This window comes from Staurois parvus, unplaced genomic scaffold, assembly GCF_062004578.1.
Source record: "Staurois parvus isolate SC_StPar_1 unplaced genomic scaffold, SC_StPar_1.0 ptg001328l, whole genome shotgun sequence".
Lineage (NCBI taxonomy): Eukaryota > Metazoa > Chordata > Amphibia > Anura > Ranidae > Staurois > Staurois parvus.
The window spans coordinates 6,293,467-6,321,072 of NW_028319124.1; the positions used below are offsets into that span (position 1 = coordinate 6,293,467).

Here is a 27,606-nt window from a genome sequence, read left to right on the forward strand (position 1 = left end):
CAGTATGATTACGTATTAATGTGCTTGAGCTCAGCACCCACTTGCAACATGACATTTACCTGGTTAGAACTGAGGGCCACTATACGGTCCAGATCTTCCACCAGCTGTACAAAGGTGGGTCTCTGGCATGGCACCGCATGCCAACAGTCTCTCATCATCATGTACCTGGTGAAATATTACAACATAAAAAGGAACAGTCAACAAATCTAGAAGATTATAAAACACAATACTGGTTTGTTGTGAGCAAAATGCCAGTTTTTTTAACCATCTATGATAAATGGATCATGGTGGTTAAAACAGCTTCCTAATTAGACAGTAATCCATTAAATTTAGTTCAATAACAAAATGGGGCAATTATTTAAACAGTGAATTTTGGGTGTACTGTATGATGCATTAGCTAATTAATACATTAACAAGTGTCAAAAACATCAGCTCTGGATAGACTAACTCTTCTTAAGACTGCAAGCTCTGTTGTGGTGCTTTAATGAAAGCATGCCAATCGATGGTGGGGATAAGGCAGCCCCTTCATTTTGAACAGTCTACCAAAACACAGCAATGGCAAACACTGAACCTGTAGTTTTTTGGGGGTTTTTTTTTTTTAATACACAATGCAGTGTTGTAGGTGCCTACTGTAATTTTGTGTTGCTTTTTCTGAATGAAGAAAGGTCACAACACAGCACAAAAGTGCTCCAGGAGGTTTTAAAGAATATTTTATATCTTGAAAAGAGATGAATTAAACAGATAAAGAAATTGTATATTAGAAGTGGAACAGCCACCCAATACCCAGCCCAACTGCTGCAAAGATTATTACCTGTAGATCATTCCATTAATACCACTTCCTGTTTCAGACTAATACAGCTAAGCTGATTCCTTTCAATTAGCGGTAGTCTTGCCAGTCTGCAAACTCTTTCATTGGGTGGTTGGGCAGCCTATGAGAACCATGCATGCCCTTTGCAGTTATGATAGGCAGAATGGCCAACACAAAGATTGTACAGCAAGCTGGCAATATTGCTGCTAATTGCAAAGCAGCAGCTTACTGTTGTCCACCTGAAAGGGATAGCACAGTAACTGGCAGGTAATATATTTTGCAACAGACTCAACAAAAAGATTTCTTCTATTCTTTGGGTCATAATTGCAAACATAGGTTTTGCTTTTACAAAATATAATTAACATAATTAAAATGTGTAGAATTAACATGTATGCAGCCAGTTATTTCCCAGTAACGTCAAAACATTAAAAAGTAAGGAATAATAAAACAAGCAACTAGTATTTTCAAAAGCTAGGTAAGAAATAGCAAATATTTCTTTCAGGTATCCTTAACCACTTGCCTACCAGGCACTTATACCCCCTTCTTTACCAGGCCAATTTTCAGCTTTCAGCGCTGCCGCACTTTGATTGACAATTGCGCGGTCATGCAACATTGTACCCATATGAAATTTTGATCATTTTTTTCTCACAAATAGAGCTTTCTTTTGGTGGTATTTAATCGCCACTGGGCACTTTACTTTTTGTGCTATAAATAAAAAAAGTGCAAAAAAAGAAAAAGTTTCTTTGTTTCTATTATAAAATTTTTCAAACAGGTAATTTTTCTCCTTCACTGATGTGCGTTGATGAGGCAGCACTGATGGGCACTGATAGGCAGCACTAAAGGGCACTGATAGGCAGTACTAATGAGGTGGCACGGATAGGCGGCACTGATAGACAGCACTAATGAGGTGTCATGGATAGGTGACACTGATGATGGGTACTGATAGACGGCACTGACTGGCACAACCCCTGGGCACTGACTGGCGGCACTGACTGGCACAACCCCTGGGCACTGACTGGCGGCACTGACTGGCACAACCCCTGGGCACTGACTGGCGGCACTGACTGGCACAACCCCTGGGCACTGACTGGCGGCACTGACTGGCACAACCCCTGGGCACTGACTGGCAGCACTGCTGGGCTGCACTGGTGGGCAGCACTGGTGGGTGGGCACAGGTGGGTGGCACTGGTGGGCGGCACTGGTGGGCACAGGTGGGTGGCACTGCAGAGTGGCACAGGTGGGTGGCACTGCAGAGTGGCACAGGTGGGTGCACTGCTGGGCACAGGTGGGTGCACTGCTGGGCACAGGTGGGTGCACTGCTGGGCACAGGTGGGCGGAGCTAGTGGGCGCACTGCTGGGCACAGGTGGGCGGAACTTGCGGGTGGCACTGCTGGGCACCGATCATCAGGGCACTGATCATCAGTGCCCTGATGATCGGTGCCGATCCCCGCTCTGACAACTGCCGGTTCTCGGCAGTACTTTCCTCACGATCTGACAGCGTGAGGAAAGTGCAGCCGAGAACCGGCACTTGCATTTCCCTCTGATCAGCGTGTCATTGGACACCGCTGATCATGTGGTAAAAGGCCGCTGTGATTGGCCTTTTACCACATCACGTGATCAGCTGTGTCCGTAGGACACAGCGATCACGGAGATCGCCGGGTGCGCGCCCCAGGAGAGCGCGTTCTGGGAGGACGTCATATGACGTCCACTCAGAACTGGCCGGCCGCAGTGTAGCCATCATTCGGCTATCTGTGGTCGGCAGCTAGTTAAAGAAGTTTTACAATATGATTGGAAAACATTTTTAAACAGAACCCATCCTCACCTATCGTCTACTTCTGAAGTTTTTTCTAATTCTTAGGATTAGTAACAGAACAGTGACAGCAAACATGCAGAAAATATTCAGTACTCACAGTTCATTGGTGCAATTTGTGGGCTTGTCCATCCGATGTCCTTCTTTTAGTAACTTAAAAAGTTCTTCCATAGGGACACCAGGATATGGCGAGCCTCCAAGTGTAAAAATTTCCCACAGTAATACCCCAAAGGACCACCTGTAATAATCCATGTCATTAGTGCAGAAGACCCAATGTCACTGAACTACATGCTCTGTAATATAAACCAAAAAATTAAAACTCCAGTAGAGCAGGTGTGTGAGGCATACCATCACTGAAAGAAAAATATTGCCAGACAAAAATTGTACGGCCAAGCTAGCGGATTATTAAGGCACAGTAAGAGACCACACTATCATGTAAAATTATCACAGTTTATTCACATAAAATATTCACATAAAATATGTTTGAAACAAACAATATGTACATAACCCCCAGACACACAAAAGGGGGAATAGAAGATTAGTACATCGCCAATCCCTTGACATATGGCACATCACCTATAGCACAATTTCAAATAGGTTCAGGCATTGGATCCTATACTGAATTAGTTAGTCGTTTGGTTGATGCATATTTGCATCCTCATGTTACAACAGTACCATCTTATATTCAAGATACTCTGGGTCTACTTAAGCATCTGGAAGGGATACAGGAGCCCCCTAATACAAAATTGGCTGCGATTGATGTAGAAGCTCTGTACAGCAGTATACCTCATTCTAAAGGCCTCTCTGTGATCAAATGCTTCCTTAGAGAGACCTCAGGAAGCATATGTATATAGCGATTTCATACTGGCTCTATTGGAACACATTCTAACATTCTATTGCATGCAAAGCAAGATAGTTCAAGCTGTGATTTGTCATAATTGTGATGATTATGGCTTACAGCTCATGAAAACCCCAAATCCACAATATCAGAAAATTAGAATATTGTAAAAAGGTGCAATATTCTTGGCTCGCAGTGTCCCACTCTAATCAGATAATTAAGCAAAGGGTTCCTGAGCCTTTAAATGGTCTCTCAGTCTGGTTCAGTAGGAATCACAATCATGTGAAAGACTGCTGACCTGACATTTGTGCAGAAAACCATCGACACCCTCCATAAGGAGGGAAAGCCTCTGAAGGTAATTGCAAAAGAAGTTGGATGTTCCCAAAGTGCTGTATCAAAGTACATTAATAGAAAGTTATGTGGAAGGAAAAGTGTGGAAGAAAAAGGTGCACAAGTAGCAGGGATGACCGCAGCCTGGAGAGGATTGTCAGGAATAGGCCATCCAAAAGTGTTGGGGACTTTCACAAGGAGTGGACTGAGGCTACTCTCATGATACTTTCCTCAAAAAATATGTTAAGGATTATCCAGAAACTACCTACAAGAGAGCCCAGTCCATTAGAGACAGAATTACTAGGAGCCATTTTGAACAGGCAGGACCCAAAAAGGACCATCAGGTATGTGGTACTTGGAAATGTTGTAAATGCAATTTCTGTAATTGGATGTATGAAAATCAATCATTGTACTTGCCTTATGGCCCACTTCACTCTATTAGACATTATGTGGATTGTCAAACTATTGTTTACATCACGTTCTGTCAATGCGGAGAATTCTATGTGGGCATTTTAATTTATTATCTACCCCAATAGGGAGAAATGTGGGACTATGCCATGAAAATAAACAGTGAGGTAGTGAGGCTTGCTGCACTGGAATGCATAAAAGAAAACCCAAGAGGAGGTAATTTTGATAAATACAGTCAGGTCCATAAATATTGGGACATCGACACAATTCTAACATTTTTGGCACTGTACACCACCACAATGGATTTGAAATGAAACGAACAAGATGTGCTTTAACTGCAGACTGTCAGCTTTAATTTGAGGGTATTTACAGCCAAATCAGGTGACCGGTGTAGGAATTACAACAGTTTGCATATGTGCCTCCCACTTGTTAAGGGACCAAAAGTAATGAGACATAATAATAATCATAAATCAAACTTTCACTTTTTAATACTTGGTTGCAAATCCTTTGCAGTCAATTACAGCCTGAAGTCTGGAACTCATAGACATCACCAGACGCTGGGTTTCATCCCTGGTGATGCTCTGCCAGTATATATTTATGGACCTGACTGTATATCTTGCAGCGAGAAGCACGTTGGATATATCGTCCAAAGACTACCACACTCCCTGGTTTAAAAGAAATTGAGTTATAAACCTTGTTTATAATCTATTCAATATTGTGGGTTTGTTATCACACTTACTCTATTACCATCCTTTCTTTGATATGCTATGAGAAGCGTCCAATATCAAGCTGTTTAATTGTATGTGTTTTTGCTATGGATTTGGATTGATTTGCGTGTTTTACGCATCTTGTTGTAATTATCAACTTGATATGTATCATGCAAAAAAAAAAATGTTTGTTGTTGTGCTGTCCTGGGCTTTCGGTCTTTTGTAGGTGGCGGTGGCCGTGAGTGTTGGTCTTGGGGCGGGCATATATGTCCTGTCTGCCCACTGTCCCAGATTGGGATTGCGACAATGGGGAGGCTTGCTGTGTCCCCGATTCCTCTGGGGGCTGGCCGCCATGTTCCCTGTCAGTGCGCCTGCGACATTGGCTTTTTGGCGCATGTGCATTGCCCCATTGGTGTGACGTGCATCTGACATCACTCACGCAGCCACATTTAAGGCGGACACAGTCTGCGCCATCATGGCGACTGGCTGCAGTGATTCACACGCGGCCAGCTACAACTGGTGCGGTGGGAGCACTACATTTGCTGGGCTTGGTGACGGACTTTGGTATGGGCTGCTACAATTCCCTTTGCCCCATTGTAGGATTATGTACACGGGTTTGGTGGTTTCACTGGTCTAATGTGCTATTCATTGTCCTTTTCATAGGGACTTGTATAAGGATTTGGTGCAAGCATATCACATCGTTTCTTCATCTGGATCACTGCTCAAAGTGTAGTACTATATACAGCAGTATATACTATTACAGGTACTTATATAGTGCCGTCAATTTACGCAGAGCTTTTACATATGTATTGTACATTCACATCAGTCCCTAACCCTCAAGGGGTGTACAATCTAAGGTCCCCAACTTACATTCATACATACACATACTAGGGCCAATTTAGACAGGAGCCAATTCACCTACCAGCATGTCATGGTTGGGATTCGAAGCAACGACCCTAGTACTGCCATATACAGTGGGTTATTATCCTTATGGGTCATTTGTACATTTCCTGAGTGTTTTACTTTGTTTTATGGCAATATAGGTGATACCCTTTATATACACCACTATAGACGCTGGGCTCCTGTTTGATTATAACCTTGGCTCTGTGATCTGGAAGTCTATACATTGAAACTTTTTCCATTAGACTTCTTTCCAATGTCAACAATACTAATAAGCCGATGATTATCATTTGTTCATTAGATGTCTTTTTTATTGTATTGTACATAATTGATGGTGTGTATGTATACATTGTTTGTTTTTCTTTATATTTTATATGCAGCAGTACTGCGTTCCCTTATATAGAAGTTACAGTCCTGAAGAAGGTAGAAGTACAGGCGAAACGCGTTGACTGTTTTCTACTTTTCTACTTTATTACTGGAACCAACAATTGTGCGATAGGCGACGTGTCATATGTCAGGGGATAGGCAATGTACTAATCTTCTATTCCCCCTTCATGTATCTGGGTTTATGTACGGATTGTTTCCGTCAAACATATTTTCTGTGACTATTTTATGTGAACAAACTGTGATAATTTTACATGATGGTGTTATCTCTTACTGTGCCTTAAAAATTTTCTAGCTTGGCCATACAATTTCTGTCCAGCAATATTTTTCTTACATCTTTTAGGATGTGGCACTAGGAAGCTCTATGTTATGTTTGCATACTATCACTGGAATACTTAAAGTAACTCCACTTTTGTTGAAAACATAAAAAAACCATTCCCCTCTGGGTGATCTATGTACATTGCAAGGATGTTAGACTTTGTTTCAGAATCCTACTGTTTGTTATTGTGAAGAAATAGCAATTTCTGTCCATGTGGAGGGTGAATCTGTATGGGAGTGATTTTATAATTATTAATCAGATTCTGCACCTGCAGGGCTCTAATGAAGAAAGTGGCAGGGTCTGCATCTTAGTGCAGACTTCTGGGAAAATCAGTAAGCCAATCACACAAGCAGGAAATTACATTTTCAGGGGGTGTTCTGTACACCATATGCGCACAGAATGTCTTCACATAGCCATATTGCATTTTGCAGAAAATAACAGTGCTGCAGATTGAAAAGTAAAGGTCATTTTTAATAACATTCGTATGCAATGACTTGAGTCACAATAGTAAACTCTATATTTTTTTTTTATTTGCTATTTTTCCCATGAAAGTGGAGTTACCCTTTACATAGTTATTCTGGCTGAAAAAATAAGACAAAAGTTCATCCAGTTACCCCGTTAAAAAAAAAAAAAAAAATTATAATCCAATACCCGCAGTTGATCCAGAGGAAGGCAAAAAAAACAGCAAAGCATGATCCAATTTGCTCCTGCAGGGAAAAAAAATTATTTCCTGATCCCCCGAGAGGCAATCAGATATTCCCTGGATCAAATTTACTTATAAATGTTAGTAACCAGTTATATTCTGTGTATCTAGGAAATAATTCAGGGCTTTTTTAAAGCAATCCACTGAGCTGGCCAGAACCAACTCTTGAGGGAGACTATTCCACATTTTCACAGCTCTCACTGTGAAGAAACCTTTCTGTGTTTGGAGATTAAATTTCATTTCTTTTCCCCCAGATGTAGAGTGCCCCCTTGTCCTCTGTGATGACCTCAGGGTGAATAACTCTACACCGAGTTCACTATATGAACTACTGATATATTTATACATGGAGATCATATCCTCCCTTAATCTCCTCTTCTCAAGAGAGAATAAATTCAGTTCCTCTAATCTTTCCTCATAGCTGAGCTCCTCCATGCCTCTTATCAGTTTAGTTGCCCTTCTTTATACTTTCTCCAGTTCCCCAATGTTCTTTTTGTGAATTGGTGCCCAAAACTGAACTGCATATTCCAGATGAGGTGTTACTAATGATTTGTACCGGGGTAATATGATATCTCTCTCTCTGGAGTCTATACCTCTTAATACAAGAGAGGATTTTCATCGCTTTAGAAGCTGCAGCTTGGCATTGCATGCCATTATTAAGCTTGTGATCTACCAGAACTCCCAGATCCTTCTCCACCATTGATTCCCCCAGTTGTACCCCCCCTAGTATGTATGATGCATGCATATTCTTAGCCCCCAAGTGCATAACCTTACATTTATCAACATTAAACCTCATCTGCCACATAGTTGCCAAATTATACAGTGCATTGAGGTCGGCTTGTAAGTTGGAGACATCCTGTAAGGACATTATTCCACTGCACAGCTTGGTGTCATCTGCAAAGACTGAAATGGGATTTTTAATCCCAGACCCTATATTGTTTATAAATATATTAAAAAGTAAGGGTCCCAACACTGAACCTTGGGGTACACCACTGACAACCCTAGACCATTCAGAGTATGAATCATTAAAACACTACTCTCTGAATACAATCTTTTAGCCAGTTTTCTATCCATTTGCATGCCTTCATTTTTATATTCAATAAAAGCTCTTTTCTTATTATCTATAGGTTTTTTAACTTTGGCCGTAAGCCACATAGGTTTGATTTTTAGCCTTTTAAACTTGTTGCCCATGGTAATATATTTTGCAGTGTGTTCACATGCAGTCTTTATGCAGACCTCCCATTTCTGTGTTGTGTTTATTGATGCCAATATTCCCTCCGAGTCAGTCTTGGAGAGCAACTCTCAGCCTTGGAAAATTAGTTCTCTTAAAATTGAGAGTTTTTATTTTTTTCATATGTGCTTTCATATGTAACAATAAACAAAATCATGTTATGGTCACCGCTACCCAGATGTTCTTTTATATGGACATTTGTAATAAGCTCTGCATGGTTTGAGATTACCAGGTCCAGCAGAGCATCATTCCTAGTTTGGGCCTCTATGAACTGTATCATAAAATTGCCCTGTAGTGGGTTTAAAAATGTTTGCCCTTTAACTGTTCCTGCAAAACCATTACTCCAGTCAATTTCCGGAAAATAAAAATCCCCCATTATCATCACTGTCCCAGCCCTTTTGATCTGTGCAAGGAGCTGAGTCTTCACCCCCTCATTAACACTGGGAATGTCAACTTATACGTTAAGGAAGTTACCATATAACCAAACCCTGTACTGCAATTCTTCATTGTCCAACTAGCAGGCTGGGGGTGTTCTTGACCAAACTGTGCAGCTTTAGGACAACCAATTTACTGGCTGTGCTCTGGCAGTGGTGTCTGATCATAAACCCGGCTGTACTACAAAAATATTTCAGGTTGGCATGGGCTTCTGTCATAATGTGCACAAATATATAGCATATTTGTTAATTATAGTAAACATGTCTCCGAAAGTGCCTTCCTCCAGTGAAGCAACATGCATGCTCACCATCATCATTCCATCACTGCCGAAATCTGATCCTAGACTTCTTCTGGGTCCAGAGTGTGCAGTTGTACTGATTGACTGGCCTGAAATGACCTAACTCCCGTATGAGACTTACTTTGTTCCAGCACCCACAGCATGCTAAGAATGTATACTAAGCTGTGGATTCGTGGCTCAGTGTATAACTAAAAGAAACATGCTGGCAGGAAGAAAATGAGCTTTGTTTGCAGAGGAGACAAGAGTCTCTTCTGCAATAAAAGACTACCTCCTGGCAATTTAAAAAAAGAGCTTTTAGTTCCATTTTAATTAGAAATTCTTTGGCAGGTAAACCAGTACCCAAATATGTATTTTAACCATGTTTTACTTGCCAGAAACTCAGCTTAGCCGTTTTCCATCAGCCACCAAAAGATCAAAACTTGCACTGAACAATTATATTTAGAAGAGAAAGCTTCCAATCCGTATGTATCTGTGGGCAGCATAGAACCATTTTCACAAAGAAAAATAGTTGAGGTACTGTGATTATGACAGCAGATAGTGCAGCTCAATGCCTAAAAATTTTTCATCTATACTGAAATAATGAATTTTCTGCCAGTCTATATAGGACTAGCAACAAAGGCTTTTTTTTTTTTTTTTTTTTTTTTTAATATACACAGGATGTCATATTCAGCAACTCATGGACTACATTGTGAGCATGGGTCTGATTTTATGATAGATTAGCAATCTGAATGCCTTGGCAGAAAACGATTTACAGCTAAATCTAAGAAAGAACAAAGAATTCCAAAGTGTACACTTTGAACACTTTCCAAAAAACACATGCATGATACATGTATCCCTATCTGCGTCACATTCTGCAATTAACTGTAAAAACTGCTGAGCACAGATGAAAGATACATTAAAACCATTTGGCTCATGCTCTGCTTATATCAATAAATAATACACAACATACTTACACGTCACTTTGATGAGTGTAGATTCGGTCAAATAGAGCTTCAGGAGCCATCCATTTTACCGGCAAGCGGCCCTGTCAACAAATTCAGACATCAACCCTCTGTTATACCAAGACACTGATTACTTACATGTCGAAATAGCACACTATCCTCCATGTTTCCAGATAACATTTTAGTGAAGTAGCTTCTGTGTAGATAAGTAAAATACACTATACGATCTAAACAATTAGCACTGGCAAAGCCAGGCTAAATAGGGGGAAACCTGGAATTCCATAGGTTCGGAGGGCAATGCTATAATCAATGTGACTTCAAAATGGTATTTGTCAGCAAACCAAGGAAACCTAAATCCTTTAGGTGTTCAACATTTTAAATTTTTTGAGGCAATATTTCAGATATTACCCCCCAATGCTTCAATAACACAAGGATCTCTTGGCTTTGTAGAGCACTAGGAACATAATCAAGACTTGCAATTTATTGGTGCCCCCTTTTCTGAGTGCTTTAAAAAAAAACCCTATATAATGGCATCAAATAACATGAGCAACAAAAGCATATTGAGGGTCAGGTAGCAGAGGTTAGAACATGATCGTGGTTCAGTAGAGAAACATTTATCAGCACCAATGAAAACAATACTTACATTTGTTGTCTTTTTGTAATAATCAATATGGTGGATATCACGAGCAAGGCCAAAATCAGCAATTTTCATGACATTATCCTCTGTTACGAGAACATTCCGAGCAGCCAGATCTCTGTGGATGCACTGAAAAGGGGAGCAACACTCATTTTAATGTTGGTTATCTCAGATAAGATGTCCTGTTTTGTGTGTTTGTGTTCTTGATGGGATTCACAAGGTTGCTAAAACTTTATAGATTTATTTTCTGTTCAGCTTCTCCAATTTAAGCAAAATGCATGAGGGGTCAATCCACTTACAGCACTAACATAAGGGCTAAAACCGATGTGTCAAAAAGAGTTTGCTACCTTTTTGGAAGCCAGGTATTCCATGCCTCGTGCCACCTGATAGGCACAGGAGACCAGGTCTTTAAAGGTGAGCTGCTCATCGGGGGCACAGCTAGGGTTGTAACAATATTCCATACCAGGTGGACGCCTTGCTCGAAGATATTCTCGGAGATTCCCTTTAGCAGCATATTCAACGATCACATATAAAGGGCCTAGAATAATCACAATAGGATTCAGTGCATGCAAATAGGATTCTAAGCAGCCTATACCAGTAATCAAGTTAGTCAAAGCTCATGAGTTTCATGTACCAGGGAAGGAAAAAAAAAAAAAAGTCAACGTTTCTTGATACTTAAAGCTGAACTCCAAGCAAATAGCTAAACACAGATAATATATATACATGTAAAAGGAGCAGTTTTAACTGCAAAATTATTTGAATATCTGTTCATCCACTTCTAAGATACTGTATACACAGCTCTGTCATACAGCACAGCCTTGTCTGTCAGAGCAGACTTGTCTGCAGTTAGCACTAAAGCCTAATACACATGATGAGAATATCAGACAATCGTTCTTTTTTTTGCATGCTAGTCTCATATTGAAAACTAATGGGTTACTAGAGTTCCCGAGATGATGTGATATATTATATTGTATTGAAATGTAATGTATTCGCGATCTTGGTCATGCGCATGCGCGATCTTGGTCACTCAATTTTTTTTATGAATGAATACTATGCTGCTTAAATGAAAACCGTTTGTCCTGTTCTTGGTTGAGAAAAAATTTTGACCTTGCTCCATCAGATAATTTTGCATTAACGGTCATGATTGGCTCTTGAAAGCTGTGTACTATCGTTTACATTACCGTAGTATGATTGCTCCACCCCCAGCCTTTGACTGGTCAATGAAAAAAGAATCCACAAACCGATCAGATTAAATGTGTCATACTGGTCTCTCCTGTCACATGAGCACTGCAGCACAACTGACTGGTTGCTTGTGCTGCTTTTCCCACCCCATGTCTGTGCTCTGTTGTGTGGTAAACTGCAAAAGGCAGACACCAAGGCCGATTCAGGCACTTACACTGCTTGCATTAAAAAAAAAAAAAAATACAAAAACAAAAAAAAAAATAACCCACACAAATCTAGATCTTCATTTCTTTGTACCTTTTATACTGTATCTCCCTGGAGTTCAACTGGCACAAGATATACTGGAGAAATACTGGCACAAGACTGATTATCACTGTAAACCTGTGATCCCCAGTGGTGATTCCCAACATAGGACATTGAGAGTTACCTTTACAACTACTCCCCTCCAATCTTTTCTACCATAAACCCTGGGAGAAGGTGAAAAGGAAAATGGAGTCTATTGCAAATAATTGAGTAACAGAGATCAGCCAATAGCATGTTGAAGGCAGGACATCTTTCTCTGAACAGTTCTCAACCATCTCTAGTAAAGCTGTTATCTCCGAGTAGAAATCAAAACAATTTTTATTTAAAATGGTTGTTGGGGTAAGGACAGTGCGCCACACTATAAGATTTAACACAGTCTCTTATTAAGCATTTCCACTGTTATAACTGCACTGGGACTTACCATCCTGAGTGCAGGCCCCAAGAAGATTGATGATATTTTTGTGCTTTCCGATCATTTTCATCATTTCCATTTCTGAAATAAGGTCTGACAGGTCCTTCTCACTTGCATCAGCTGAAACAAACAAATTGCTTTGTTATTAGTGGTTATAGTTATACATAATATTACTCTTATTATCTGTATTTGCAAGCAATTATTGTATTATCTACATTATTCTTTTAATCTTTTTATTGTTTTAAGGGATATAAATTACTGTGTGCACACAAAATGTACGCAAAAACCTTGGCCTAGCATCATCAATACAGGTCTCAGTAAGCAGTATGAAATAGAAGAAGATTAACATCAACATAGTAATAAAAGATCAGTAGTCTCCCATTGAAGAGATAAAATGCTCTATGTTAATGAAGAATATATTGATATGTTCACATACGTCTGTGCGAATAAGCCTAAGAGGTTAGTGCAGAGATGGACTATGTAACTCCCACGTGCCATAAATTATGGAAGCACAACTATGGGACTCTAACATGAAAATAAAAATAAATGAGAAGAAACACCATAGGAAGGAGCAGTAAGAAGTAGGAAAGAGAAAAAAATGTGAAAAAAAAAAAAAAAGAAGGGAAGAGAGAGAAGGAAGACCTGGACGAGCGGTATAGGGGCTTACTGAACTCATAGAATTGATCTCCATTCTGATCACATCCTGTCCTAGTGGAGCCCACAATCAAATATCTGTACTACAATCCCACCAGCACCATCAACAGTCTAGGCCTAATTTCAATGTCAGCAAGCATGTTTTTAGAAGAATCTCACACATACCTAGAGAGGAAGCAGAAAACCTATACAGACCGTGCCTTGGATGGATTTAAACTCATGACCTCAGTGCTTTGATGCAGTCATGGTAATCACTGGGCCTGGGAGCATTGTGTTAAACTTTTCTGCAATATTTTACTCATATTCTATATTTTAGAAGATACATGATCAACCTGTAGCCATCAAGCTGGTTATGGAACCATAGATTTCATTGGCCCATTTGTCTTTCAGATATTATGCTCCCTTTCATTACGCGGGATCCCCGCTAACACAGGAACATCAGTAGTCATGAAGGCTTTATTTGTGTGAACGTCAGATAACGTTCCATGCTTTTCTAGTGGTGCAATAAAGTCCCATGCCCTCCTGGGAGGTTCAACCTGCTTTCTTCAGGTGTTATAGCAGGTGCAGTAAAGCTCCCTGCTGCAACATGAATGTTTGAAACGGGGACAGTATGTCTGCCCCGTCATCATTTGTGCAGGAATTGTCATTGTTTTGTGCTGTCTTGGCTGTTTGTAGGGTTACACAAAATGAAACAACTGAAATATTGTTGCAGTTCTCAAAGGGAGAAAGTACACTCCCTGCCAAACATAACGTCATAGGGAGAAAAAGAGGTCTTCAACTTGTTAAACTCTTGATGAAAAGATCAAACTTACATTTAAGCATTTTGACTGCAACTTTTGTGACCCTGTTTGGTTTTTCCTTGTCTAACCCGATAGCCTCTGCCATAACTACTTGACCAAAACAGCCTTCTCCAAGTGGCTTTCCAAGAATTAACCTATGTAAAAACATAATTGTTTTTGTAAAACATATGTGGATGAACAGTAATAAGATAGAGCAAAATTAAAAAAAAAAAACCTCACCTGTCCCTTGCTACTTCCCATCTGGGGTCTTCAGGAAGCTCATATTCAGATACACCAGCTAACATTGGTGTTCCACTTGATGACAGCCGAGAAGGCCTAACCAATATTACTCCAGAATTCATTGAAGAGCTGGAATCTGCAGACACCTGTTTTTGGGAGGACCAATAACAGCAGGTTACCTTATGAACAGAACAAACAGAGCAGCTCTAAATAATCAGCAAATGTGTTCTAAAAATTTTGTTTAGGCCATAAAATTGTACGTTTACAAAAACTGTCAAACCTTCTACTCTTAAGGTAAACACCAAAAACTGCTATAAAATACGGTCCCAACCATGGCACTGCCAGCAACTGAGTTTGCATGTTCTCCCTGTGTCTGTATGGGTTTTCTCCAGGTACTCCGGTTTCCTCCTACACGCCAAAGCTTCTGCTTAAATTGGCCCTAGTATGTGTATTGTATGTATAAATGAGAATTAGGGACCTTGGATTTGAGGCTCCTTGAGGGCAGGGACGACAAAATAAATAAAAAAGTTCCAGAGAATTGATATTTTCCAACTATATGCATATACATGAAAATAATGAAATATAAAAAATGATGCTCTGTGATTATATACGCTATGATATTTGAAGTTGCTCTAAGAATAATAAAAGGTATTTGAAGTTTATCAAGAGAACGTTTCCTATTTTGCCTCCAACACTGTGTAGCTTCACACTGCTTACGGCAATGAGCCATTCCTTCTTGTACATGCACAATCTACATCACAAAGTAAATTTAACATATCTTGCACTTTAAAGTGCTTGTTTATGGTGTACTGGTGTGTAGGTGGCAGCAGCTCTGTAAAGGATCCATCCATACGAAGAAACGGATGTGTCCACATCTAGCATTACTGCTACAATTATGTTTCTCTTAGAACAAATATTGGAAAAGCAGCAGCAGGAAATAGCCCTGTGGTCAATAGGTCAGGTAGTGACAGAGTTTGGGAATGAGTCAGAGATAAAAGTATTTACCTGGAGGTGTTGTGAAGGAAGAATGAACGGAAAGGGATTGCGCAAGATGATATTTTAAGCAACAGCTGAAAAAAGTGACTGAGCTGGAAGAGTATTGGGAAAGTAAAGCTACAAAAGGGCAGATTTTGTTTAAAAAAGGACTATTATGATTTGGAAAAACATTTGATATTAGGCACTAAAGGCAAAGAGCAATGTTTGACCATATTAATCACTAAGAAGTGATCTTTTATTGATATGATTTGTGTATGCTAACAGACCATGCACATCTGCATTGCTTCTTGCACTGCTAAACTGAAGAAACCAGACAGTTAAACATCTTTTTTTTTAAATAAAGCCTACAGACTTAATTAAAAAAATCTACAGATTCCTAATTGCCTGCTAAACAGCACACAAGGATGAATATAGCAGCTATTGTATTTTGACAGTTGGCCCCACTGGTTGTCAAAATACCTGAACAGTACCTGCATCTGAATAGATGCAGGTGCAGTTCAACTGAGGATCTACTGCTGGCTCCCTTAATTTTTCAATCAAAGGCTGGCTAAACTGAACTGGCTAAACTTTTCTTTATGCATGGCCAGCTTAAATCTCACCATACACAAGTTTGGTTTTTTTTTGTTTTTTTTTCAGCTCTACCAACAGCTAGTAGTAGTGCATAAACTTGCCTGATTCAAAACAAAATTTAATAGGTTGTTTTGGTAGGTTCTCACTTTATATATTTTGGTGAATCTAAAGGAGATTGCACACATACATTGTAAAGTGTATAATCTGCTTTAGTCACAACGCCTAGGAGTCTATTTTTAAATGTTTTCACCCAAGATTTACAGATTTTTAATATAAGATTCTATTAGAAAAAGGGGTGAATCTTGGGTGAGAGTTGTGTGAATCTTGGGTGAAAAATATTGATGAGTTTATTTGTTAAAGTGGAGCTCCAATCTCCTAAGCAATTTTTTACCCCCGTGATTCTTATTACTCCTGCTGTATAATTTGGATATTGTAATTAGTGTCTTCATGCTCTGTAGTTTTAAATCTTCGATTACTTACATGATCCCAGCAGGCAGCGGCCATCTCTGATGTGGGCATCTGAAGCCCACTCCTATTTATTTCCGAAATTCGGTGCAGCTGGCTATGCAGCATGCACCTCCCGATCTCATGCCTGTGCAGTAATGACACTGCATGGCACACTTTGTTGATTACAGGTTGCCATAGCAATGGCAGTTTCAATAGAAGTTTCCGCCAAATTGTTATGGCAACCTGTCAATCTAAATTTCAGCCATTAGGATTCCCAAAGACTTCTGGGATAGAGGATGCAGATATCCCAGAAGTGTTTGGGAATCGCCTAATGATGACATCACCTGGGCAGCCGGGACTGGAAGTGCCACCAACATACATAAAAAAGGTATTTAGAAATAATAATTTAAGAAAAAAAATAAAAAATTTCCGACTGTACTGTGGGTGGGCATTGTGATCACAGGAGAATATCAAAATGGATGGAACTCCACTTTAATATAAATCAAAATATAGCTGCCTTTGCACAGAAGGGATGGGATACACACTTTGGGTGCTTTCTCATCAATACTGCAGAGATGGGCAGCAGACACTGAACAAGCTGCAGATTCAAAACACTTCCAAATTTTTGGATACTTGATATATCCACTGGAATGGTGTCCTGTAGTAACATGGCCGGGTGAAGGGAGGGGGGGGGGGGAGGGGGGGCAGAAGAAATCACAGCACATAGTGGGAGACCAGGAAATTGACACTCCTAGAAGCATCTGATTTTGGAGGATTTTTATCGGCTGCTTGCTCTTCAATATTGCAGAGATGAATGGCAGGAGGCAAGTATCCCATGTCTTCTTTGCATAAAGATTTATGTTAGCAACAGAGTAGTTTTTATTTAAAAAAATACTAGAGTGAACTTATTTAAAACAAAGTAAAGTAGAATCAATTTGATGCAATCTTTTCTTGACTAGGGTATAGTTTTTTGGTTTAGGCTGCTATTTTATGAAAAAAATTGGTCACTGCAACAAATTTCCATTGGGTCACCATTAGCATCAACAAATTCCATTCATAAAATAGCAATGACTAGAAGCACAGAGCTCACAGACCAGATATGTTTAACTAATGTTGCCAATGTGGCAACTTTAGTTAAACAGTCTTTTTTTTAGTTGCCGACATGGCAGGTTTTCAGAGAGCTGTGACTTAAACACACAATATGCTTACCAACCACTGTTTCTAGTTATATTTCCTGTAGTTCTCCGTTTTGTTTTTTTATTATTATTAATGCATACAATTACTAACAATTAGGCGGCTCAGTAACTAAGTGGTCAGCATTATTACTGGTGGCTCAAATCCAAGTCACATGAAGGACATGATTTGCATAATCCAAAAAGCCCACGTGTGTATATCTGCTTTCCACCTGGGCGCAGGTACACCTTCAGAGCCAATCTCCACTCAAAGTTCGCCAAACAATATGGAGCAAACACTGATCTGGAATCCTCACTTACCAAAGCGATTCACCCAACAAGGACATTTCTGAACCTGGTGTATAGTATTTTCTCTATATTGCATGGTGGTTTGTATAAGTTTCCTCTGGGTATAAGAGCTTTCTTCCACTACCCAAATTCATGCAGGTAAGCTCACAAACTAGACCCAGCCTTCTATGCACAGGTACGTATCACTGCAGTAGCAATATTAGACTGTAATCTCCTCTGTAGTCGGAACTGATATAAATTGTCTATGTCCGCCACAAAGCACTGTGACCTTATTTTCACCATAACAAACCTAGCATATTGCAACTATCGGCACTGATCAATGTGTGGTGTGTAAGGCATGTAAACCCCCTATATACTTTCTGTTACCTGTCTGCGCAGTGGAATGCTCTTGGCCAGCTTGTGGACGGCCAGTTGGCTGTTGAAGTCAGACTTCTTGGAAGGATGCTTCATCTTGAAGATAATGATGGTCACAAACATGGCAGACACAATAGCAGCTCCCGTGCAGTAAATTATAATTTCAAGGTGCAGTGAGGACGTCATGTGTGCTGGTTTCTCATCCACAGCTGTGTCCATGTACATGAAAGGGTTATTATTGTAATAAAAGCATTATACATTTGTATAAATATGTGTTCATTAATTATTTATGGGTAAAAGTGTGGCCATGCATAAACCTGTACATATGCTGTAAATGTTCACAGTTCCTTATCCACAAAGCCTCAAATCATTTAGGGTAATGGGCTAGTGAGAAATATGTAATAGTGTTGTTTCTCCAACATTCCTTTACTAGAGGGCTAATATAGATATGCATGACCCTATTTGAAATGTATATATTATAATTTTTTTTATTTAATATTAATTTAAAGCTGAACTTTGGGACAGATAAGAATGCATTTGTGTACAAAATATATGTATACAAAAAAAAAAAAAGAAAAAAGTTATAACACATATTCTGACCAAGGGGTTGGCCTTTATGGCCCAACATCCCCGCTTTATGGTTGGGAGACTTTAACACTGTGATAGATCCCAGTCTTGACAAACTAGGTTCCAATCCGTCTGTCCCCACTCCATCTCATATTGGGAGATCTGGTAAACTCCTGACTCAATTTGCAATGGTTGATACTTGGAGACATATGCATTCCATGGTTAAGACATTCATCTTACTGCCATAATATTTTAGTGTGCTGCCAATTTGCTAACAATAAATGCCTAAATGTCTCCGACGAAAAAGAATACACCTCTCATGAGAGAAGAAGGCAGAGGGGCGGTCATTGCAGGCATCCTTATGAAAATGCTGTCTCGGACTTCAATACTTGTGAGTTACAGACCCAAAAAGACATTCTGTAAATACACCATACAGCCATAATTTTGGGGATACCTATCACACTTATAGGAGTCATATGGCAAAGCCATGTCAAAGCCATTGTCCTTTACATGGAAATAGAAACAGACCACATAGTTCTATCATGATAGGTGTATTTTAAAGTAACCTATTTTGCCTATTTGCTAGGACAAATAAATAAAGAACAGATCCTCATGAGTGATAAAAAAACACACAAAAAAACAAATTTTTAAACATACATGTACAATAGTAAAAACAGAAATGAAGGCGGATAGAAAATACAATATATGGCAGAATAATAGAGAAAAGATAGATGCCATATCCGCAAGACGGATAGAAAAGAAAGAAAATCCCATTAACATATTAGTACTTCCAGTGACTATTTGGGTTAATAAAGCCAAACTAGAGATTTGCAGCTTGTGTAGTTTAAGTTATTGTAAATCAACTCCATTAACCTTTTCCGCACAAAATACATGCACATTGTTGTAAAATGAAAAAAAAAAAAAAAACTGGCTTTATAACCCCCCAAAACACTGGAGCACTGACAAAACACATGCATTTTATATGAGCCAAAAGGACAATTGACTTGGGGACATTTCAAAGTGAAGCATTATTAATCTGTAACTTTCAGAGCAATCCTCCAGCTGTGAGTAAAGTCAGGACAATACAGGTCACAAGGGTCCATTAAACGCTCTATTTACTAAGTTGTTAATAAATCAGAAAAATTGTTCACACTAGAGTTAAAACACATAGTATCTACTTGTGAGCTCATATGAACAGCTGTAAACTGAACACACTTTACTTGTACATCAAATACTGCCTGGCTGTGGCCATTCTGACATATAAATCAGGTAAAATATCTAATTTATGAGTGAAGAGTTTGATTTAGGACTTACAGTATAATTGTCCAGTACTAAACATATTCACTAAAAATGATCTGATTTTCCCTGTTTTATGTATACTTAATTTACTTTAGACATTTAAGGTTAACTGGTATTAGCAGCACAGATGTAAGCAGGTAAGGATGACACCTAAACTCAACTTCCACTAAAACATTTTTGTAGCATTGGACTTTTTGTCCAACTGATGGTGGACAAAAAGACCTGGTTCACAATCCGTGTTCCAATTCCTCCCAGAGGTGTTTAATAGGATTGAGGTAGGACCCTGTGCTGGCCACTCAATTTCCTCCACAGCAAACTCAAGAAAACATGTTTTTATGGGCCCAACTTTGTTCTCAAGGGAAAAGTCATGCTAAAACAGAAAAGAGCTTTTTCGCAACTTTTACCACAAGGTTGAAAGCATACGATTGTCTAAAATGGTTTAAACAGTACCCTTCATTGGAAACACCTGAACTCAATTATTTGGAGGAGTGTCTACACATTTTTTGCCATACAGTACACTGCAATTTAAGTCTTGAAACCCAACACTACAGTATATTCAGCCAATAAAAAGCATCTTGTGTATTTTTCACTCTTTACCATCATCTTTAGCTAACACAGTACAAGTCATTTAGCAATCTTGGTGCTGTTCTCTTTTAGGAAATAAAAGTGGGTGGAATAACTTCTAGAAAAAAAGGTTCTATTATTCTGCTTATACTTCAGTCTAATTTATGCTTATAGGGGTTAAGCCACATAAAAACAAAACAGCCAAAATTAGAAAACTTGATTTTAATAAGAAAATGTGTCTCAAGGCAACACAATGGAGCCTTCAGCTGATATGAGAATGGGAATTAAATTCAACTTTTCATATAGAAATTCTTCCCTGGAATGGTTTAATTACTTCCCCTTGGATTGTGTAATAAATACATCTAAAGAATGTGAGCAATCAACTCTGTATCAAGAAAAACAGTTGTGTTATTACTGATACAGATGAGTAGAGAGAGCGGTTTAAGGGGATTTCAATACTTATTTCCTTTCCTCTCTTAGCAATGTAAGGCAAATGGAACCTTAAACACCTGGAAACCACATTTATGTGGGAGTAGGCCAAGAAAATAGATGGGGCTACATGTTAGGACAGGGTTAAGGGTAGCCAGAAGTAGGGCAAGGATTAAGCATTAGTTCTGGAAGATTACTTTTTAAAGATTGGTCAAGTGTTAAAATGTTACTAAACCCATAACAGTAAAAACAGGCTGTATATTATTTATTATTATTACAGGTACTTCTATAGTGCTGTCAATTTACACAGCGCTTTACATATATATTCTATATTCACATCAGTCCCTAACCCTCAAGCGGCATACAATCTAAAGACCTTAACTTACATTCATACATATTAGGGACAATTTAGACAGGATCCAATTAACCTACCAGCATATCTTTGGAGTGTGGGAAGAAATCGGGAGTACCCGGAGGAAACCCACGCAGGCACAGGGAGAACATGCAAAACTCCAGGCTGGTGATGCCATGGTTGGGATTCAAACCAGCGACCCAAGTACTGCCAGGCAGAAGTTCTAACCATTTAGCCACTGTACTGTATATGCAGTAAAGCATGCTTGTTATAATCACTGTGGAACCTAAGGACTTAATCCTCTGCATTGTGTAAAAATGCTGTTTGATCCTGTCTTCTCTGATCCTTCCAGTGTCCCCACTCTTCTCTCCTGATAAGAGATATTGTGTGGAGACACTATGCACATGCTCAATTTGGTGTATTTTGCTAGAGAGTTTTTTTTTTCTTGGGAGGGTGCATGTGATCAGCACAAGGACAATCAGCACTATCCAGACAGAGGTCAGGGGTTCTGCATCCTCCTAGAGCAGAAAAAACTCTTCCTACAAGCTTTAACCAGTACTCTGCTGAACACTGATAGAAGTCACAAGACTGCTTTAACTGCTGATGAAAAGAAGGTATTTAGAAGTTTATATTTACTAAAATAAATTGCACTTCCATGTAGTGTGTACTGTAGGAGACCAGATATGAATGCAGGGTCCGGGGTTTAGTAACACTATAAGCTTTAAGGAAAGTGTGTATGTTGGGGGGTGGGGTGGGGGGTGTTGTGGACAGGTTACATGTTAGTGGAAACCTGCCTTTGAAAAACTGCTTGGCTGCTTCTGACTTTATTATTTTTAGTCAGCGACCATGGGTGCTAAAAAGGAACAGTTAGATTGCTGTGGAATCTGAAAAACTGGCAACCAAATATTCACAGCCCAAAAATAATGTGCTATATGAAAAGGGGTATAAAAAAAAAATGGCACAAGCAGATTAAGTCTGTTAAGGAAACAAAGTTGATAACATGGGGAAGGGAAGAGCAAAGAAAAGGGAGCATATTAAAGGATAGGGGTAAGTGCATGGGACATGAAGTATACAGACAGGAGAATGGAGAAGAGATGGAACGGTAGAGGTAACATGGTACTTGATAGTTCTCTGGATAGGAAACCTTTCCTGTAGCAAAATTTCAGGTCCTTACAAATAATCATGATTTTGTACATGCAATTTTTACTCAATGAGTACATTTTTACCAGTTAAAATATTGTAGATCAGTGATGATCAACTCAAAGGGCTCCAGACATGTACATTTATCAGTGTTCTCTACAGACCATAATCTTTAACAAAGGTTATTTGATAATAACAGAAGTTGTGTTCCTAGATAGAATTATGAGAAACCTCTTTTTTTTTTTTTTTTTTTAATTCTCTCAGCTGGGGGAGGAGCAGTTACAGAAAATAGTACTTCATTTTAAAACCATTTATCTTATTTATTTCTTTTTAAAAATCATGGCAAAAGTATAGCACAAATTGCACTGTAGTTTAGCTAAAAAGAGTATTTTTGTATTGAAAGATGGTACCTTTTGAATCAGAAATGCATGTAACATTAAGAGGAGAGGACAGAACAGAACCATATATACCTTCAAGAACGGTCAACCATGCAGAGTGATGAGAGAGCCCAATGGAGTTAGCGGCCAGGCAGGTATACTGGCCAGCATCCTCAAAAGTGACATTCGTCAGGTGGAGAACCTCCATCTCCTTGTCGGTGGTGTTGACTCCTGCAGTCTACAGAGAACAGCATCGAAGAAGGGAAGGGGGGGGGGGGGGGGAAGACGGACAAGCGAAATGCCATGAGAACCAGAAGAGGTGTGGGCAGGTATTGTCCTGGAACCAGATGGTGCCACGGACAAAGAAAAGAAACCACTGGAAGAAATATGGTTAGAAGATTTAAAGAATACTTTTCCCTTAAGCCTGGCCTAAAGAGAAGCTAACTTAAGTTAAACCCGTCACCAAAATCGAGACCTCCTGCCCACTTATAACATGCTGGAGATTGAACACATGGAAAAATGAAACCCGAGCATTATGGCCTTGTTCATTTCTGAAAAACAGGATGATAGAGAAAGCAAAGAAAAGAGTAAGTCTGCATCCCAACTAAGAACGTATAGTATTTCATGCCATTAATATCCTTATTACACCCAAATTCAACTGCTGGAAAAAATTTAGAGGGGCCTTAAGAATTGTGAAAGTCTTTCAAGTTTATTAAGATCTCATTTTAGTGATGTTATTGTAGATTGGAATAGGAGTTAAAGCTAACTCTAGTAGACAAAAAAAAACCAGGGGTGATTAAATACACAATATGTAATTCAGTTAGAGAAATTTAGTAACAGGTTGCACCAAAGAAAGCCACCTATTTGATTTAAGTGGGCTGGGGTGTGAAAATGTAGTTTATCACTTTCTACAATTTTGTGAGCCCCAGCAAGCAGTAAGTTTTCTATACTATGTTCTTCACCTATGCTGGAGTTTACTTTTACTAATAGAAATTCTTCTAGAAGTGCCATATGCTCTGTTCTTCAGTGCTTTGGCAATCTGATTCCTGGACTTGAAGTGTGGGGGATTGGGAGAAGGGTTTGAACCCTGCCAGATTTTGATTGTTGTGTGTGTTCCTGACACTCTTTGTCCTGGTGAACACTTGTCACCAGGACTAAAAATGTGGCAAAAAATAAAATTCATCACCAAAAAAAAAATAAGTGCAATCGTGCAATAGAAACAGCTTAGTGATGACAAAGATGGGATTTGCCTTACTTTGAAGAGAGTTTCCTTTACATCCTGTTGTCTCTACAGGACAGGAAGTCAAGGTAGTTCTCTGCAATAAGGCACAGAAAAAAAAACTCTGCAGATGTTTTAACCATTAACGACTCTATCCAAAATGATAAAAAAGTTTGGTTTTGGAAATACGCAAATCTAAATATGTGGAGTATGAACTCTAAGTCACAATCTGGAACAAAAATGAATTTAGGGAAATGGTTCAAACCCCATAACTTTGCAAAATGAAATAAAAATTTCAGTACTTCCTCTCACAGCCATTTTGGATCATCTGTACTGACTGATATGACTGCAGTCTGTTCCAAGAACCAAAGGAAAACAGCCAAGCCCTTCAAACGTTCTGAAAAGCTGTTCATTTTGGAACAGAACATGTTTTCCACTCTTCATAGACAAAGACATCTTTAATTTCCAGATGGATTGTTACGATGTGTATAATTTCTGGATTCCAGCAGTAACAGGAAGTAGTGTCATAGTGAAAATTAAAGTTTCTTTCTGCAGAAAAGCATTACATAGAATTAAAATGGTTTTCCCCTCCTGGAAACTGGGGTCCTGGAAGCAGCTGAGCAAAGTGTACAGTTATTAAGAGTTCCAAACACAGACAGGAGAGTTAGAAAGAGGGAGAAAGATTGCTGAAACTAAACCAGGCCACACGCAAAAGTATTTTTCCATGGAAATAAAGCAGACAAAAAAAGGGGGTAGACGTACAATATGCCCACCAACTGGTTTTTGGAGAGCAATTGTCCCAAAGGTCTAGTTTGACTTAATTTAGCTCAGGAGGTGCCACCGATTTTCTTTTTACCTTGAGTCATGGGTCTGGTGACGGTAAGCCACGCAGACTGATTGGCCTCACCAATATAATTGGACACTTTACATATGTACTCCCCACTCTCTGCCTCTGTCACATTGTACAGGGTCAAAACTTCTGCGTCTGAGCTATAAATCCCAGAGTGCTGAAATAAACCGAATACATGAGGATGTCAAACACAGCAACAAACACAGAGCTGATATTTCCCACAAACCAAGAGCCAGATTTACTAAAACTCACTTGTGCCACATTTCCAAGTTGTCTATGCGCAGCATTACTTGGATACCTACAAGCTACTGAATTTTTGCATATGCTTTTAGTTTTGAACGTGGGCAAATCATTTTATATAAAAAGTAACAGTAGGCCATATGCTTTCACCTGGAACAGTGAAGAACATGCCATCAAGGCTCATACTATTTGAAGCCATAGCATTTTGAATACAGGAAAACATTGTATTGTATAATTCAGGCACTTGTATCAGAGTGATTTAGGTGTCCTTCACATGGGCAGCTGTCGGCTGATTCTTGCTGGTGGAAGGACAGCTGCGTGCACACACTGCATACGAAAAACAGCGGTGCAGTCACCTGTACAAATGAATGGCTCGCACCACCACTGTTCACATGCAAGTGCTTACATGCAAACAGAGCCCTTGGCCGGTCCTAGACAGAGGCAGTCTGTGTTTAGTGACAGCGTTTTAGGTAACGCACAGCGGCAGCTAATTGGCCAGTTTGAATGCGGCCAGAGTATAGCGTGCTGCTGCATCCAGAGGTGGTGTTTAGCTTTTTCTTTTAAAAATGCCAATACAGAATTTAAAAGGGTTTTCCACAGTAAATTAAAAAGTGGACCCATACACTATTACCAAACACAGAGAAGTGGGATCAGAGACTGGTTTTTCTGCAGCCTAACTGTAGGCAAAAAAATGACTGAAAACGATCAAAGCAGACAATAAAATGCATTAGGTGTTATTCCTGTATGTCAATGTCAGCTAATAGAAAAAAAAAAAAATCATTCAAGCCTGTCAGGAAATTAGGGATGAGATCACTGCATCTGAGCTGACTATCTGTCAGGTAGACCAGGAAGCAACTTGGTTGACAGAATTTTCATGCTGATTTATGCTGTATGCAAAACAGTGGTGTTTTATGGACATTGTGGTTTACCTATGTGCACCTAGGAGATGGAAAATGTGTGTTTTTAATGGTTCTTAAACATGTCGTTTTAAAAATGGAAAACACTATGCAGTAGATTTACTAACACTAGTGCACACAGAATCTGGTGTAACCAATCAGCTTCTAACTTCAGCTTATTAAATGAAATGTTACTAAAACCACAACAGTAAAATCTATCTATATATGCAGTAAAGCATCCTTGTTATACTCACTATGGAACCTAAGGGGTTAATCTTCTGCATTGTGTAAAAAAGCGGTCTGATCCTGTCTTCTCTGATCCTCCCCTTCTTTTGCTGTCCCCAATCCATCCACAATAGTTCAAACAGATCATGTGCAGACTTGCACTGCTGTTCTGTGTGTAATGCTAGAATTATAATTTTTTTTTTTGGGAGGGTGCATGTAATTGGCACAGGGCCAATCAGCACTGTCCAGACAGAGGGTCGGGGTTATGCAGCCTCATAGGACAGTCAGAGGAGAATGAAAACTCTTCCTACAAGATTAAGCACTGCTCGGCCAGACACTGATAGAAATCACAAGACTGCTATATACTGCTGATGGGAAAAGGTATTTGGTAGTTTAATATTTACTACAATAATTGCATGTTGATGTTGTGTGTACTGTGGAAGACAGGAGATAATGAATGTATGGTCTAGGGGTTTAGTAACACTTTAAGCTTTGACAATAAAACCTAGAAGCTGATTGGTTACTATGCACAGCTCCACCAGCTTTTGCGCGCACTAATTTTAGTAAATCTCCTGCTATGTGATATGTATCTACTTGTCTTGAGTGATCATGAGGGAGTAGACACCGACACCTGGACCCCAAAGAGGGGGAATAAAAAAAGATTATTTTATATATTATATATATATATACATATACATACATACATATACATACATACACACACACACACACACACACACACACATATATACACACATACATACACTCCACAATATACAGGTTATTCCTTTAAGGTGAGAGCACATCTTGAGTGAAGCACTGTGGCGGAGGAGGAGTGGTGTGAATCACTGGTGATTTTTTGCACATTGACAAGAAGAAATGTTTTATATTATCCAGCACTCGAGACTGATGTGGTTGATTTCGGAATTTCACTTTGTTCATAATAAAAATGCACATGTGAGTAGGTTTTGTCACTTCAGAAGTATATGTGGTTGGAATTCTTTTTTTACTTTATGTACTGTATGATCACAATAGGAGTAGTGCTGTGCACACACACAAAAAAATAAAGTATGTATGTATGTATATATTATTATTATACACAGTGGGGTTGATTTCCTAAACCTGGAGACCGCAAAATCTGGTGCAGCTCTGCAAAGAAACCAATCAGCTTTCAGGTTTTTTTTTATTCCAAAGCTTAATTGAACAAGCTGAAGTTAGAAGCCGATTGGCTACCATGCATAGCTTAGAGTGTAAGCTCCAAGGATCAGGGCCATCCTAACCCTC

General features: G+C 39.3%; 1 protein-coding gene across 6 annotated transcripts in view; it reads right to left on the reverse strand.

Annotated features, from left to right (window-relative positions):
• The window catches only part of FGFR1 (fibroblast growth factor receptor 1), a 134,883-nt gene that overhangs the window by 1,445 nt on the left and 105,832 nt on the right, over window positions 1–27,606 (reverse strand). For 2 of the 6 annotated variants that reach the window (XM_089661319.1, XM_089661323.1), the window contains 10 exons: window positions 24,968–25,118; window positions 18,170–18,373; window positions 14,317–14,461; window positions 14,110–14,231; window positions 12,653–12,763; window positions 11,094–11,284; window positions 10,753–10,875; window positions 10,122–10,192; window positions 2,719–2,856; window positions 60–165 (listed from right to left, as the gene is read on the reverse strand). In XM_089661319.1, the coding sequence (XP_089517445.1) occupies window positions 60–165; window positions 2,719–2,856; window positions 10,122–10,192; window positions 10,753–10,875; window positions 11,094–11,284; window positions 12,653–12,763; window positions 14,110–14,231; window positions 14,317–14,461; window positions 18,170–18,373; window positions 24,968–25,118 (1,362 nt within the window). Of the gene's footprint in view, window positions 1–59; window positions 166–2,718; window positions 2,857–10,121; window positions 10,193–10,752; window positions 10,876–11,093; window positions 11,285–12,652; window positions 12,764–14,109; window positions 14,232–14,316; window positions 14,463–18,169; window positions 18,374–22,985; window positions 23,131–24,967; window positions 25,119–27,606 lie in introns of all 6 variants that reach the window. The other 4 variants (XM_089661320.1, XM_089661324.1, XM_089661321.1 and 1 more) reach the window with 3 other exon arrangements.